Raw genomic sequence first — 18,053 nt, 5'->3', positions numbered from 1 at the left:
TTCTGACTTCCTGATGGTTTTCACAACATTGTATGCTTTTTCATTTTTATGCTGTCCCTGACTTCTTTTGTCAGCCATGGTTGCCTCATCCTCCCCTTAGTGCGCTGCTGCTGCTTTCTGCTATGCCTCCTGAATTACTCCTCGGCTGCTTCCCCTGCCTTCCCTGCTAGGCTTCCCTTCTAAACAAGGTAAAAACAACGACTGCAGATGCTGAAAATCAAATACTGGATTAGTGGTGCTGGAAGAGCACAGCAGTTCAGGCAGCATCCAACGAGCAGCGCTGCTCGTTGGATGCTGCCTGAACTGCTGTGCTCTTCCAGCACCACTAATCCAGTATTCCCTTCTAAACAACTCTGGCCTGCTCTTCCCTCATGTCTTTATAGGAGCCCCAGCCACTAAGATAGCATTCGCAATGGGTAGAAAGTTCCTTGCTGTGAAATTATGTAACTGCTCTCCACCCCCACCACCCCACCCCCCGCCCCCCCCCCCCCCCCCGCCCCCAATAAATCCGTTTTTAAAGCAGTTCTTTCTCATTGCAACTTAGTTTTAAAGACACAAAAATAAAAAGATTTGGCCCCTATAAGTTGCCCAGAAAATACCTTCCAAAATATAAAGGAAAAAACATGTGTACCGTTGATCTGCATGATATGGCAACATTGCATTTATGAATTGATTCATCATAGAATCATAATGCTGGATTTTACATGCCCATGCTACATGTGTTTTTCATAGCAAAAATGGCAAATGCATATAAAATAGGGCATTTAAAATAAACCTGTTGGACTATAACCCGATGTTGTTTAATTTTTAACTTTGTACGCCCCAGTCCAACACCGGCACCTCCAAGTCATGGCAAACACTTAAAGCCAAAAGTATCATATAATTTTTACTTCCTTAGCCGGATTTTTGCAGTTTGAGATAGTGAAATCACCTATATTTTATAAACAAAGGTGATCCTCGCACATTAGTGCCTTGTCATTTGGGTTTAAAGGGTAATCTGAGTGTCTGTCAGACTCATCATGAATTCCTAACTTAACAGGGTGCCCAGTAAAGTATTCACCTGTGGGAGAAGGCGATCAGAGGAGAGAGAAAGGAGGGGAAAATCGTCTTGTTTGAGATTATTATGCACTTACCTAGAAATAATGCATCATATTTAGAACAGGAGGATTTCAATAGAAATGAATCAACGCTCTTTCAGATAAATCTTGACTTTGAATGCATATGCATGTATAATTCAAAAGGGGAAGGGACTTTTCTAACATTGTATATACTTGGTTAAATTGTGGTCCACAATTTTTCCAGGAAATGTCTCATTCTGACCGGGGTTGACAGGATAATGATAATGACTTTTGTAATTGCAAGTGTGACTGAAATATTTTTCTTAAACATGTATTAATTCTTTAATACACTTCTGGTTTGCTAAACTTCTAAATAGTGGTTTATTGGCTTCCCTTCATGGATTAATGGTTCAAGGCACTTCTCAGAGCAAAACTAGTCCTTAAAGAGCATTGGGCCAAGGCAAGGTTCATTTTTAATTTGTTGCTGAGTGTCATCTTCAAGCTTTCTCTTTTTTTTAGTTGACACACCTGTGTATGGTAAAGTGAAGTTCTGAATTTGTGCTGATGTATGGTGTATTTGGATTCGGACAGAATGGAATTAGAAATTAGTATCCTCAATTATCAGAGTTCCAATAAACTTGCTACAACACCCATGCACAAAAATGTAGAGCATATACAGACCATTCTACTCAAGCCTGCTGTGCCATTCCAAAAGATCAGTATTAGTGTTTCAAATTCTACGTTCTCATCTACCCGCCATTGATTTCCTAACAAGAATCTATCACAAGAGGACACAAACCACATAACAGAAATTTTGGAAATCACAGGGGTTCGGTGCAGGGTAGGAATTGAAGGAGATCAGTATCCATAGGGAAATGGGTTGGACAAGTTGATGAGATCAAAGTCTGATAAATCCCCATGGCCTAATAATCCACATACTAGAGTACTTAAGGGTGTAGCCTGAGAAATAGCAGTTGCATTGATAGTCATCTTTCAAGAATCTCCGACTCTAGAACAAATTTGAAAGTAGCTAACATAACCCCTCTATTTTAAAAGGGAGGCAGAGAGAGAACTGTGACTTATGGACCAGTCAGCCTAACATCAGTTGTGGGGAAAATGCCAAAGTCCATTCTAAAAGATTTAATGGCTGAGCTTTTGGAAAACAGTGGGAGAATTAGACCAAATCAGCATGGATTTTTGAAAGGGGTGTTACACTTGACAAATCCACTGGATGTCTTCGAGGATGTAACTCATAGAATTGATCAGGTGGAGCCAGTGGTTGTGGTTTCTCTGGACTTTCATAAGGCTTTCTTAAGAGATTAGCGTATAAAATTGTGTTTGAATAGTGTAGGTTAGATGGGCTTTAGATTGGTTTCACAGGTGCAACATCAAGGGCCGAAGGGTCTGTACTACACTTTAATGTTCTATGTTCTAAAATTAAAGTACGTGGGATTGAGGGTACTGCATTGAATTGGATAGAATGTTTGTTGATGGTCTGGAAACAAAGTAAAAATAAACAGGTCTTTTTCTGAATGGTACACAGAGACTAGTTGGTACTGCAGGGATCAGTGCTAGGACACCCAGTTATTCATTGCTTCATCTAAATCATTAATATATACAATGAAATACAATACCTCCAAATTTCTAAGAACACAAAGTTGGGTGGGAGGGTGAGCTGTGAGGAGGACACACATGCTTCAGTGTGATTTCAATAATCTGAGTCAGTGGGCAGTTGCATGGCAGATGCAATGTAATGTGGAAAATTGAGAAGTTATTAACTTTGGGGGCATTAGCAGGAAAGCAGTTTATTAGCTGCCTCTGAATTGAGAGGGGATTGTACAACAAAACCAGGGTGAGCTTTTACACCAGTCACTGTAGGTGTAGCACACAATTAACAAGGCAAATGGTATAGTGAAAGGATTCAAGTACAGGAGCAAGATGTCTTGCTGCACTTACACGGTCTGATACACTGAGTTCTGATGATGGGCCACTCAATCTGGAACATTAACTCTGACTTCTCTCCAAAGATGCTGCCTGACCTGCTGTGCTTTTCCAGCACCACTCTAATCTTGACTCTGATCTCCAGCATCTACGGTCCTTGGTTTCTCCTGGTAAATAGGAAAGTCCTGGTAAATGGGAAAGCCCTGGAGAAAGTTATGTACGAGATCTGGGTGTTCCGGTCCATTGTACCCTGAAAGTGACAACGCAGATCGACAAAGTGGTCAAGAAGGCATATTGCATGCTTTCCTTCATTTGGGGTATTGAGTACAAGAGTTGGCAAGTCACGTTACAGTTGAATAGGACTTTGGTTGGGCCACATTTGGAATACTGCAAATGATTCTGATTGCCACATTACCAAAAGGCTGTGGATGCTTTGGAGAGGATGCAGTGGAGTTCACCAGGATGTTGCCTGGTATGGAGGGTGCTAGCTATGAAGAGAGGTTGAGAAGATTAGCATTATTTTCATTAGAAAGACGGTGATTGAGGGGGTCCTAATTGAGGTCTACACAACCATGAGAGGTAAAGACAGGTTGGGTAGCAAGAAGCTTTTTCCCAGAGTGGGGGCCTCAATTACTAGGGATCACGAGTTCAAGAAGACAGGAGAAAGGTTTAAGGGAGATTTGTGTGGAAAGTTCTTTACGCAGAGGGTGGTGGGTACCTGGAATGGGATGGTAGAGGCGGGCAAGATAGCGTCACTTAAGATGTGTCTTGAATGGATAGGGAGCAGAGGGATACAGGATCCTTAGAAAATAGGCGGCAGGTTTAGATAGAGAGTCTGGATCAGTGCAGGCTTGAAGGGCCGAATGGCCTGTTCCTGTGCTGTAATTTTCTTTGTTTAGATTAGATTAGATTAGATTACTTACTGTGGAAACAGGCCCTTTGGCTCAACAAGTCCACACTGACCCGCCGAAGCGCAACCCACCCAGACCCATTCCCCTACATTTACCCCTTCACCTAACATTGCGGGCAATTTAGCATGGCCAATTCACCTAACCTGCACATCTTTGGACTGTGGGAGGAATCCGGAGCACCCGGAGGAAACCCACGTAGACATGGGGAGAATGTGTAAATTCCACACAGTAAGTCTCCTGAGGTGGGAATTAAACCCAGGTCTCTGGCACTGTGAGGCAGCAGTGCTAACCACTGTGCCGCCCATGTTCTTTGTTCCTATCCGCAATAAAAGGAGCGCAGCAAAGTTTTACCAGACTGACTCCTGGGATGGCAGGACTGGCGTATGAAGGGGGGGGGGGGGGGGGGGGGGAGCGGCGGTGGGGTGAACTGATTTAGGATTGTTTTCTCTAGTTCAGAAGAATGAGGGAAAATCTCACAGAACTTTAAAATTGTTACAAAACTTGACTTAGATATGGGGAAGATGTTCCTGATGACAGGGGGTCCAGAGCAGGGTCATAGTGTAGAGATACAGGCTGAACCATTAAGACTGAGGTCAGGAGAAATTTCTTCACTTTGTGAATGGGGACTTTCTGGAAATCTCTGACTGAAAGCAGTCGAAGCCAAAACATTGCATGATTCCATGAAGGTTTGGATCTCACACCTGAAGCTAAAGAAATCAAAAGATATAGGAAAAAAGTGAAGACAGGCTAATGAAGCAAGCTCAAAGGGCCAAATGGCCTACTCCTCCTAATGGTAGCATGCTGTCATTGTATAACTAGCACACTTTGTTACACAAAATATTTGGATCCTAAACATGCTTTCCACCGACTAGTGAGATATATTTGAATGGCTGCATGTTTGTCTCTAATATAGTCATTGCTTCTGAAATTCACAGTATGAGATGTTGTGATAACACGCAAATGCAATTCTTTATGAAATAAAACTCTTTAGTATTAATTATTCAATTAACATTGTTCATTACAACTGCATTTTTCCCCATTTGTAGCTCCTAATGTTCTCAAGCCTTGATAAAGACACTCCACATTTGTTTGCAATGAACTTAATACATGTGATTTCAGGTTTTCCTGGTTCCTAGTGAGCTGAATATTCCACTATTGCAAGGTTTAAAAGTCCTCTCCTCTGTTCCTTACATTTTTGACCTCTCTTCCCATGGTCTTTGCAACTCCACCCTTCCTATAGAAAAGGTACAGCACAAAGATAGGCCATTCGGCCCATCATGTCTGTGCTGGCACAATAGGCTAGCTGCTCATTATATTTGCACTTTCAACACCTGATCAATAGCCTGCAGTTTACAGCACCAAGTGTAATTTAAGATGCACTTTAAAGGGGTTGAAATTTCTGCTTCAATCATGAAACTGGACAGTGAATTACACATCCCAACTACCCACTGGATGAAGAAAGATTTCCTCTTTTTTTTTTCTCTCTAATCTTTCTATGAAGCACCTTAAGTCTGTGCACTCTCATAATTGACTTCTCTGCTAGAGGAAACAGACTTCCCTGTCCACTTTATCCAATCTCCTTACAATTTTCCACACCTCAATTAAGACATCTGTAGCCTCCTGTGTTCTAAGGAATACAACCCTAGCCCCTCCAATCCATCCTCGTACCTGCAAGTTTCAAGCCCTGTCAACATTCTTGTCAATTTCCTTTGTATTCTCTCTAGACCAACATGCCATTCCTTAATTTTTTGAAAATTATTTATTACTATTGGAATAGTAGAATAATACTATATTTGCCAATTAACGTATTTCCCTGCAACAAAGCAAGCGTCAACCTCAGGATACTGAAAACAGTGGAAGAAGAAAGAGACACCACCTCTCCCTCCACCAATTTCCCTGTAACTTTCCAAACTCCCACTTTACAGTGGGCAGATAAGGCAGCACTGAGAGGGTGGCAGACTGACCTCTGTTTGTCTTCTGAAAACTAACGGCACAAATTTCTGAAAAACAGATTAAACTAGTTACAAATTAACTAACTATAGCTTCTGAGTTTGCATATCCTTACAGCTGCAACAGAACTTAATTTCCCTTAACATAGAGTAATGTTTAGCTAATTGTATAAGTTGCGATAGTCAATAGAGTCATAGAGATGTACAGCTTGGAACCAGACCCTTCGGTCCAACCCGTCCATGCCGACCAGATATCCCAACCCAATCTAGTCCCACCTTCCAGCACCCAGCCCATATCCCTCCAAACCCTTCCTATTCATATACCCATCCAAATGCCTCTTAAATGTTGCAGTTGTACCAGCCTCCACCACATCCTCTGGCAGCTCATTCCAAACACGTACCACTCTCTGAAAAAGTTGCCCCGTAGGTCTCTTTTATATCTTTACCTCCCTCACCCTAAACCTATGCCCTCTAGTTCTGGACACCCCGACCGCATGGAAGAGACTTTGCCTATTTACCCTTTCCATGCCCCTCATACTTTTGTAAACCTCTATAAGGTCACCCCTCAGCCTCTGATGCTCCAAGGAAAACAGCCCCAACCTGTTCAGCCTCTCCCTATGGCTCAAATCCTCCAACCCTGGCAACATCCTTGTAAATCTTTTCTCAACCCTTTCAAGTTTTGCAACATCTTTCCGATAGGAAGAAGACCAGAATTGCACGCAATATTCCAACAGTGGCTTAACCAATGTCCTGTACAGCCATAACATGACCTCCCAACTCCTGTACTCAATACTTTGACCAATAAAGGAAAGCATACCAAACGCCGCCTTCACTATCCTATCTATCTGCAACTTCACTTTCAAGGAGCTATGAACCTGCACTCCAAGGTCTCTTTGTTCAGCAACACTCCCTAGGACCTTACCATTAAGTGTATAAGTCAAGATGAAACATATCGGTGCTGACGGATACATGACCTGTCTTTCTTTATATACATTTTTCATACCAAACGTTGCAGGCCAATTATGGCATGTGTTAAATGCCAACTGGAAAATGCTTTAACTACAATCTCAAAACGTCTGATGCAGTATCATTGTGGACGTTGTCAATTTAAAATACTCTAGGAATGGTGCTCGCCTGGACTCTTTTACAGAGATTCTCCATTTGGAACTTGATGAAACATTTGAAGAGATGACATAAATGGCAAAAAGTGCCAATTTGTACAATTCAAGATTCTGCAAGGTTGAGTCGGAGATTTAGAGAACCCAGTGGATCTTCCACACCTCCCCCAAAGGTTCATGATTTGCTTATATTTAACTACAAGTTTAATTAAATGATTTTTAGGAGCTAATGGAACATATTGGGTCTAAATTCCACGTAGTGCAATTTACTTGGCTCTGCTGTTTGTTTTAGATGTAGGTGCTAAATATCACAGTTAACATTCTTGATTTGTTTGATGTTTATAATAGAGGTGCTGAAAATTATGATGTTCTGTAAATAAATACTCTAGGAGCCACCATTTGAACATCAGTCTTCACCCCAGTGCTACTGCAATATAATTTGAATGTTAATTTCATAGAGATCCTTTTGCCTATCATCAGTACTGACTCTGAAAGAGCTATGCAGTTAGATCAACCCCCTTTATCTTTCCCAATAGCCCTGCAAATATTCCCTTTTTAAGTACATGTTCAACTCCTTTTGAAAGATCCAATTTAATCTGCTTTTGCCATCTTTCACGCACTGCGTTTGAAATTGTAACAACTGAGTTTTTAAAAAAAAAGACACCCTCAATTCCCCATCAAAATCCTTTCCAATGTTTTAAAACTAATTCCTGGCTATTGATTTTTTTTAAGATTCATCCTTGGATCTGTAATCATGTTTCAGCGGATGATAGTGAGCTAGCTAGCTTGAACTGCTTCATTCGATATGGTGCAAGTAAACCCACAGTGCTATGTGGAAATGTTTGAATAACACCAAAGATATACTGCTGTCGTTCCAAGTCATGAATGTGTGTGACTTGGAGAGAAGCTTGCAGGTGGCGGTGGTCACATGCATCAGTGTCTTTGCTGTTCTCAATGTATCTCGAAGTCCTTAGACACTCCAGAACCTGACAGGTCCATCTTTGGTGCGGCTGTCATAGAGTCATACAGCACGGAAACAGACTCTTTGGTCCACGCCGAATGTAATTTCAAACCAAACTCTCAGGTAAAGGAATGGCTGGAAAATGGGAAGCCTTCAGAAATGAGATAACAAGAATCCAGAGAAAGTATATTCCTGTCAGGGTGAAAGGGAAGACTGGTAGGTATAGGGAATGCTGGATGACTAAAGAAATTGAGGTTTTGGTTAAGAAAAAGAAGGAAGCATATGTCAGGTATAGACAGGATAGATAGAGTGAATCCTTAGAAAAGTATAAAGGAAGTAGAAGTATACTTAAGAGGGAAATTAGGAGGGCAAAAAGGGGACATGAGAAAGCGTTGGCAACTAGAATTAAGGAGAATCCAAAGGGTTTTTGCAAATATATTAAGGACAAAAGGATAACTATGGAGAGAATAGGGCCCCTCAAAGATCAGCAAGGCAGCCTTTGTATGGAGCCACAGAAAATGGGGGAGGTACAATATGAATATTTTGCATCAGTATTTACTGTGGAAAAGGATATGGAAGATATAGACTGTAGGGAAATGTTGTGGTTCTGTTCACCGAGCTGGGAATTTGTGTTGCAGACGTTTCGTCCCCTGTCTAGGTGACATCCTCAGTGCTTGGGAGCCTCCTGTGAAGCGCTTCTGTGATGTTTCCTCCAGCATTTATAGTGGTTTGTCTCTGCCGCTTCCGGTTGTCAGTTCCAGCTATCCGCTGCAGTGGCCGGTATATTGGGTCCAGGTCGAGGTGTTTTTTGATAGAGTCTGTGGATGAGTGTCGTATCCATGTCGATATGGCATGCCAATCCGTATCCATGAACACCAACTAGTCACGAAATGACATGACCAGCTATCCTTAGTAGCCACACACGCAGATGACAAGCAACATGAATTCGACTGGGACAGCACTGCTATTATAGGACAAGCCAAACAGAGAACAGCCAGGGAATTCCTAGAGGCATGGCACTCATCCACAGACTCTATCAACAAACATATCGACCTGGACCCAATATACCGGCCACTGCAGCAGACAGCTGGAACTGATAACCGGAAGCGGCAGAGACAAACCACTACAAATGCTGGAGGAAATAATGCAAGCCCTTCACAGGAGGCTCCCAAGCACTGAGGATGTCACCTAGACAGGGGATGAAACGTCTGCAACACAAATTCCCAGCTCGGCGAACAGAACCACAACAACGAGCACCCGAGCTACAAATCTTCTCTCAAACCTTGAACTGTAGAGAAATAGATGATGACATCTTGCAAAACGTCCAGATTACAGAGGAGGCAGTGCTGGATGTCTTGAAACAGTTAAAGGTGGATAAATCCCCAGGATCTGGTCAGGTGTACCTGAACTCGTGGGAAGCGAGAGAAGTGATTACTGGGCCTCTTGCTGAGATATTTGTATCATCGATAGTCACAGGTGAGATGCTGGAAGACTGGAGATTGGCAAACATGGTGCCACTGTTTAAGAAGGGCGGTAAAGACAAGCCAGGGAACTATAGACCAGTGAGCCTGACCTCATTGGTGGAGGGAATCCTGGATGTACATGTATTTGGAAAGGAGAAAGTGAGGACTGCAGATACTGGAGATCAGAGCTGAAAATGTGTTGCTGGAAAAGCGCAGTAAGTTAGGCAGCATCCAAGGAGCAAGAGAATCGACGTTTCGGGCATCAGCCCTTCTTCAGGAATGAGGAAAGTGTGTCCAGCAGGCTAAGATAAAAGGTAGGGAGGAGGGACTTGGGGGAGGGGCGTTGGGAATGCGATAGGTGGAGAGAGGTCAAGGTGAGGATGATAGGCCGGAGTGGGGTGGGAGCGGAGAGGTCAGGAAGAAGATTGCAGGTTAGGAAGGCGGTGCTGAGTTCAAGGGATTTGACTGAGACAACATGACGGTTGGAGGAAGAGCGCCTCATCTGCCGCCTGAGAATCCTCCAACCACAAGGGATGAACTCAGATTTCTCCACTTTCCTCATTTCCCCTCCCCCCACCTTGTCTCAGTCAAATCCCTCGAACTCAGCACCGCCTTCCTAACCCGCAATCTTCTTCCTGACCTCTCCGCCCCCACCCCACTCCGGCCTATCACCCTCACCTTGACCTCCGTCCACCTATCGCATTCCCAACGCCCCTCCCCCAAGTCCCTCCTCCCTACCATGTATTTGGAAAGGCAAGGACAGATTCGGGATAGTCGACATGGCTTTGTGCGTGGGAAATCATATCTCACAAACTTGATTGAGTTTTTTGAAGAAGTAACAAAGAAGATTGATGAAGGCAGAGCAATAGATGTGATCTATATGTACTTCAGTAAGGCGTTCGACAAGGTTCCCCTTGGGAGACTGATTAGCAAGGTTAGATCTCACGGAATACAGGGAGAACTAGCCATTTCGATACAGAACTGGCTCAAAGGTAGAAGACCGAGGGTGGTGGTGGAGGGTTGTTTTTCAGACTGGAGGCCTGTGACCAGTGGAATGCCACAAGGATCGGTGCTGGGTCCTCTACTTTTTGTCATTTACATAAGTGATTTGGATGCGAGCATAAGATGTACAGTTAGAAAGTTTGCAGATGACACCAAAATTGGAGGTGTAGTGGACAGCAAAGAGGGTTACCTCAGATTACAACAGGATCTGGACTAGATGGGCCAATGAGCTGAGAAGCGGCAGATGGAGTTTAATTCCGATAAATGCGAGGTGCTGCATTTTGGGAATGCAAATCTTAGTAGGACTTATACACTTAATGGTAATGTCCTAGGGAGTGTTGCTGAGCATTGAGACTGGTCCGAGTATTGAGTACAGGAGTTGGGAGGTTATGTTGCAGCTGTACAGGACATTGGTTAGGCCACTGTTGGAATATTGCATGCAGTTCTGGCCTCTTTCCTATCGGAAAGATGTTGTGAAATTTGAAAGGGTTGAGAAAAGATTTACAAGGATGTTGCCAGGGTTGGAGGATTTGAGCTACAGGGAGAGGCTGAACAGGCTGGGGCTGTTTTCCCTGGAGTGTTGGAGGCTGAGGGGTAACCTTATAGAGGTTTACCAAATTATGAGGGGCATGGATAGGATAAATAGGCAAAGTCTTTTCCCTGTGGTGGGGGAGTCCAGAACTAGAGGGTATAGGTTTAGGGTGAGAGGGGAAAGATATAAAAGGGAACTAAGGGGCAACTTTTTCACGCAGAGGATGGTACGTGTTTGGAATGAGCTGCCAGAGGATGTGGTGGAGGCTGGTACAATTGCAACATTTAAGAGGCATTGGGATGGGTATATGAATAGGAAGGGTTTGGAGGGATATGGGTCGGGTGCTGGCAGGTGGGACTAGATTGAGTTGGGATATCTGGTTGGCATGGACAGGTTGGATCGAAGGGTCTGTTTCCATGCTGTACATCTCTATGACTCTATAACTAGTCCCACCTGCCTGCTCCTGGCCCACACCCTTCAAACCTTTCATATTCATGGACTTGTCTGTGTGTCTTCTAAACATTGTAATTTGCTCAGATACACCCCTTTCGAGGGAAGTTAATTCCACACTCTGTTAAAATAAAAATTACCCTTCATTTCTTCCTTAAATCTCTCTTCTCTCACCTTAAAAAAAAAATATGCCCCATGTCTTGAAATCCCATTCTTAGGAAAAAGATGTTTTTCCCTATTTAACCCCATCTATACCTTTCATGACCTTACAAATTTCTATAAGGTCACTTTGCAACCTCCTAAGCTCCAGTGAAATAAATCCCAGCAGATCCGGCATTTCTTTATAACTCAAACCTTCCATACCTGGCAATGTTCTGGTAAATCTATTCTGATTCCTATCTAGCTTAATACTATCCTTCCAATAACAAGTTGACCAAAACTGGACACAGTACTCCAGAAGAGGCCTCACCAACATCCTGTACAACCTCGACATGACTTCCCAACTCCTATACTCAAAGGACTGAGCAATGAAGGCAAGCGTGCTAAATGCCTTTTTAACTGCCTGAACCCCTAGGTCCTTCTGATCTGCAAAACTACCCAAAGCCTTACTAATAATTATATAAATCCAGTCCCTGTTGTACCAAAATGCAATGCTTCGCATTTACAGTATATACATAAGTAATAGTCAAATTTATTTGACTACTTTTTAAAGTTGACTTTACAGGGTTAACTATTACATGGCTACTATTTGAGTGGCTGAAATTCAGGCCTTTTGAAATCCATGTCTATCAAAATTCATACCATATCATTAGCAGAAGCTCAATTGATCTCTAAATGAATGAAAAAAAACAGTAATTTTGAAAACACTGAGCAAAGCACAACAACCAGCAGACTGGAAAGCCGAAGCGGAGCGTGACAGATGGCACGCTGACTCATAAATGTTGATCTGTTAGCTGTGAAGAATTAGGTCAACTTTTACACTAGATATATGGAAAATTCACATTTTTGGCCAAAAATAGGGGGTCGACCTTTGCATGAGATCAACAACTATTACTTGAATATGTATGTGGCTTGGAGGTGCAGGTTTTCGACTGCGGTGGACAATGTTAAAAATCACACAACACTTGGTCATAGTCCCAACAGGCTTATTTGGAAGCACTAGCTTTCGGAGCGCCGCTCCTCCTTCAGGTGGTTGTGATGAATAAGATCATGATCACAGAATTTATAGCTAAAAGAGTCCGGTGTCATAAAGATGTGATTCATCAGGTGGATGAAGGAGCAGCGCACCGAAAGCTAGTGCTTTCAAATAAATCTGTTGGACTATAACCTGGTGGTGTGTGATTTCTAACTCTGTACACCCTAGTCCAATACCAGCACCTCTAAATCATAGTTTGTACAGCCTAGTCCAACATCGGCACCTCCAAATCATATTTGGGTCTGGCTGAATTGGAAGTTCGTTTCTGTCTCAATATTTGTAAAGTTCCTGTTTTAGAACATGGGTAGGTAATTTAGCCCTTCAAGCTTGTTGACGTTGCTTCCATGGAATGAGGAGTGAGTGCAAGCCACATATTTTGTGAGATTTGTGAAATATGTAAGTGCATGTGCTTCCTGTAAAGCAACCAGCTTACAATCGATCAGAATGAAAAACAGAAGAATTCCACATGACAGCACTGATGAGATTACAAGAGCCTGGACACACATTCCATTTTACGGCCCTATTTATAATAATGATGATATTTTGTTCAGGAAATACATTTGCTGCTTGAAGGCTGAATTGTAGTGTGACTTGCATCAAAAAATGTATATATGGGCTGATAAGGTTCAAGTGCAAAATGATTATATTCAACAAAATGGGTGGCAAAACACCATTGTGGTCCATTGAAGGAGTGATCTGTGATGCTGAACTTTGGTGCATGTACTTCCTGTAAAGCAACCAGCTTATAATCAATCAGAATTAAAACAAAAGAATCCACATATTAGCACTGATGAGATTACAAGAGCCTGGACACACATTCGTAATATTGGAATAGTTTGACTCTTCTTTAGAAGTCGTACTAGACTTGAAACATTAACTGTTTCTCTCTTCACAGAACTGCCAGACCTGTTGAGTTTCTCCACTATTCTGTTTTCATTTTAGTAATATCATCATTGGTGCCAGTGGTAATATGGGCATTTTTATGACACTCAATTTTTTTAAGCTATTTGAATAGCAAATCATATTTTAACTTCATTGCTTTCCATTTCACCAGAAATTTATTTTTCTAGACTAAATCCAAAAAAGAGTCTCTTCCGTATTCAAGTCCGTATTCTGGTCATCACCTGTTCAGAATGATGCCTTTTCATGTTTGATCCTATTTTACTTTCTGCAATCTATACTACAATATTGATTGTCACTGTGGCCTTCTGCTGTTGCAGGTTTGAAGGTTCCCAGCAATTGTGAATTGGTTGTAGGAGGAGAGCCACAATGCTGGGCAGAAGGGCGCTGTTTGCTGTTTGATGATTCCTTCTTACACACAGCATTCCATGGAGGCAAGTATAACTGTTAACTGCCAGTGATTCGTTTAAATTTACATCCTTAAATTTTCATTGTAGTGTTCAAAAGCTTCTGTGGCCTTGCTGCTACCTGTCACTGAAATCCCCTCCAGTTGTAGCTTTCCTCCTTTTAAAGACATCAAGGGGTATGGGGGAGAAAGCGGGAATATAGCATTGAGATACAGGATCAGCATTGAATGGCAGAGCAGGCTTGAGGAACTGAATGCCGAGTCCTGCTCATGGTTTTTATATTTCTCCAACCATCTAAGAATTCTTCATCCCTATAATTCTGGCACTTAATTATTTGAAGGTTGGGACTTCTTGTCTTGACTTAAAAATGTGTTGCTGGAAAAGCGCAGCAGGTCAGGCAGCATCAAAGGAGAAGGAGAATCAACGTTTTGGGCATAAGCCCTTCAGGAATGAGGAGGGACTTGGGGGAGGGGCATTGGGAATGCGATAGGTGGAAGGAGGTTAAGGTGAGGGTGATAGGCCGGAGAGGGGGTGGGGGCGGAAAGGTCTGGAAGAACATTGCAGGTCAAGAAGGCAGTGCTGAGTCTGAGGGGTGGGACTGAGAAAAGGTGAGGGGACGGGAAATGACGAAGCTGGAATAATCTGAATTCATCCCTTGTGGTTGGAGGGTTCCTTGGTGGAAGATGAGTTGCTCTTCCTCCAGGCATCGTGTTGCCATGGTCTGGCGATGGAGGAGGCCAAGGGCCTGCATGTCTTTGGCGGAGTGGGAGGGGGGAGTTAAAGTGTTCAGCCACGGGGCGGTTGGGTTGGTTGATGCGGGTGTCCCAGAGGTGTTCTGAAACGTTCTGTAAGTAGGTGGCCTGTCTCCCCAATGTAGAGGAGGCCACATTGGGTGCAGCGGATGCAGTAAATGGTGTGTGGAGGTGCAGGTGAATTTCTGATGGATATTAAATGATGCCTTGGAGGGAAGTGAGGGGGGAGGTGTGGGTGCAAGTTTTGCATTTTTTTGCGGTGGCAGGGGAAGGTGCCGGGAGTGGGGGTGGGGGATGGTGGATCTGACAAGGGAGTCGCGGAGGGAGTGGTCTTTCTGGAACGCTGATAGGGGTGGGGAGGGAAATATATCCTTGGTGATGGGGTCCGTTTGGAGGTGGCGGAAATGACGAAGGATGATCCGATGTATCTGGAGGTTGGTGGGGTGGTAGGTGAGGACTAGTGGTGTTCTGTCCTGGTGGCGATTGTAGGGGCGGCGTTCAAGCATGGAGGGGATGCGGTGGAGAGCATCGTCAACCACGTCTGAAATAGCGGTCTTTGAAGAAGGAGGCCACCTGGGTTGTTCGGTATTGGAATTGGTCCTCCTGGGAGCAGATGCGGCGAAGGCGAAGGAATTGGGAATATGGGGTGGCGTCTTTACAGGGGGCAGGGTGGGAAGAGGAGTAATCTAGGTAGCTGTGGGAGTCAGTCGGTTTATAGTATACGTCCGTGTTGAGTCGGTCATCCGAGATAGAGAGATAGAGATGGAGAGGTCTAGGAAGGGGAGGGAGGAGTCTGAGACGGTCCAGGTAAATTTGAGGTCGGGGTGGGCGTTCCGGAAAGACCACTCCCTCCGCGACTCCCTTGTCAGATCCACACCCCCCACCAATCCAACCTCCACTCCCGGCACCTTCCCCTGCAACCGCAAAAAATGCAAAACTTGCGCCCACACCTCCCCCCTCACTTCCCTCCAAGGCCCCAAGGGATCCTTCCATATCCGTCACAAATTCACCTGCACCTCCACACACACCATTTACTGCATCCGCTGCACCTGATGTGGCCTCCGCTACATTGGGGAGACAGGGCGCCTACTTGCAGAATGTTTCAGAGAACACCTCTGGGACACCCGCACCAATCAACCCAACCGCCCCGTGGCTGAACACTTTAACTCCCCCTCCCACTCCACCATGGACATGCAGGTCCTTGGCCTCCTCCATCGCCAGACCATGGCAACACGACACCTGGAGGAAGAGCGACTCGTCTTCCGCTTAGGAACCCTCCAATCACAAGGGATGAATGCAGATTTCTCCAGCTTCCTCATTTCCCCTCCCCCCCCACCTTTTCTCAGTCCCAACCCTCGAACTCAGCACCGCCTTCTTGACCTGCAATCTTCTTCCCGACCTCTCCGCCCCCACCCCCTCTCCGGCCTATCACTCTCTCCTTAATCTCCCTCCACCTATCGCATTCCCAATGCCCCTCCCCCAAGTCCCTCCTCCCTACCTTTTATCTTAGCCTGCTTGGCACACCCTCCTCATTCCTGAAGAAGGGCTTATGCCTGAAACGTCGATTTGCCTTTGATGCTGCCTGACCTGCTGCGCTTTTCCAGCAACACATTTTTAAGCTCTGATCCCCAGCATCTGCAGTCCTCACTTTCTCCTACTTCTTGTCTTGACCCCAAGTTCTCAAATTCCTGCCCTTAAATTTTTGATTAGATTCCCTACACTGTGGAAACAGGCCCTTCAGCCCAACAAGTCCACACCAACCGTCCAAAGAGCAACTCACCCAGGCCCATTTCCCTACATTGACTCCTGACTAATGCACCTTACACTATGGGCAATTTAGCAGGCCAATTCACCTAACCTGCACCTCTTTGGACTGTGGGAGGAAACCAGAGCACCCAGAGGAAACCCATGCAAACACGGAGCGAATGTGTAAACTCCACACAGACAGTTGCCCGAGGCAGGAATTGAACCCGGATCCCTGGCGCTGTGAGGCAGCAGTGTTAACTGCTGAGCCACCGTGCCGTCCTCTTTGTCTCTCCTTACCTTTCCACCTTTAAGAACTACTACTTTCATCAGCTTTTGTTCATTTATTGATAGTATTTCCTCCTATGGTTTGTTGTCGAATTTTCTGTGATAATACTATGGTGAAGTGCTTTAGTACATGTTACTGTGCTGGATAGCCTACTTCGCTTTTGTAGTTTTGGTCTAATTCTTGCACACCCTTTTAGTGAATGTGTTTTGGCTGTTTAACCCTGCAGGGCATTGCAGTTGAGCCTAGCCTTTCCTATTTGCGTACCAGTGCACTCTTTGTCCCCTACTCTGTCTTATTTAAGTGGTTTTCTTGATAGTGTAATCAGAAAGGATGTTGTACAAAGGGAGAAGTATTTTTCTTTGACGAGCCTATTACTAATTTTTGGTTTATGATTGCAGGTCCAAGTGAAGAAGGTCCCCGAGTGGTATTCATGATTGATTTGTGGCACCCTAACGTTGCTGCTACTGAACGGCAGGCTTTAGATTTCATCTTTTCTCCAGGCCGCTGACTCCTTTTGATCGTCTTTTATTTTATTTCTGGAGTGACAGATCTCAGAACGAGTGAAATTACCGGAACGAGGGCTCTTGGATTATCAGATGTGCTGTCCAACTTTCATCAAAAAGGAATAAGTGGACACACTAAGGAAAATATAAGCTTTATTTGCTGAAAATGCAAGCAATGCCATGTTAATGGTTACATGGAGAAAAGAGTCCAAGATTTATTTATTTATCTATTGCTTCTGATTTTTTAAAATAGAATAGGTCAGTCTCAACTTCCCTTCCACCTCACCGGGTAGTGGGATGACCATTGCTGTTTACCTGATTTTTTCTTTAGCTGTGCTACAGTCAGTGAGATGATTTTTCTGTCATATGCCTTGGGCTGTAAAATTTTCCATTTGAAGCCATCTCTTCTGCGAGAGCTAGTGCAGTTGAGACACTGTGAAAGTTTTCTAGACCACCTCATCTGGTAATCAAAATTCATATTTTTGAGGGGGGTGGTGGGGTGGGTTGGGGAATGTTGGGAGAAATGCAGTAGAGTTCCTAGAATTTTCCAAAGGAGTACCTGGGATCAGGTGTCCATGTGCAGGTGACTGGAGCTGTATCTCTATGAGCATGTTTTTATAACAATAAGTTCCACCTGGAGAAAGTTTCAGGATCAGATTGATTTTTTTTTCACCGGTTGCTTATTGACTCACTTGTGTATTTCAGCGGTTTTAATGTACTTTGCAGTGGAATCAAAATCAAATTTCACTTAAGATATGTTCACTTAGAGGGAATTGTTTTTTAGGGAAAAAAGGAAATGAATAGGATAAAAGGCAAGTAATAAACACAATCTGCTCTGTTGTCATCAGGGAAAAATGAGACAATGGCTTGGCCATACAG

At 43.9% G+C, this 18,053-nt stretch overlaps 1 protein-coding gene across 2 annotated transcripts in view; it reads left to right on the top strand.

The window, feature by feature from the left end:
• asphd2 (aspartate beta-hydroxylase domain containing 2) overlaps window positions 1–17,684 on the top strand; it is a 44,094-nt gene extending 26,410 nt beyond the window's left edge. For both annotated transcript variants that reach the window (XM_072587847.1, XM_072587848.1), the window contains exons 3-4: window positions 13,801–13,914; window positions 17,070–17,684. In XM_072587847.1, the coding sequence (XP_072443948.1) occupies window positions 13,801–13,914; window positions 17,070–17,179 (224 nt within the window). In that variant the 3' untranslated portion in view covers window positions 17,180–17,684. The remainder of the gene's footprint in view (window positions 1–13,800; window positions 13,915–17,069) is intronic.
• The last annotated feature ends 369 nt before the right edge of the window (window positions 17,685–18,053 follow it).

The sequence above is a fragment of the Chiloscyllium punctatum genome, chromosome 17 (genome assembly GCF_047496795.1).
Source record: "Chiloscyllium punctatum isolate Juve2018m chromosome 17, sChiPun1.3, whole genome shotgun sequence".
Lineage (NCBI taxonomy): Eukaryota > Metazoa > Chordata > Chondrichthyes > Orectolobiformes > Hemiscylliidae > Chiloscyllium > Chiloscyllium punctatum.
This window is presented reverse-complemented; position numbering and strand designations above follow the sequence as displayed.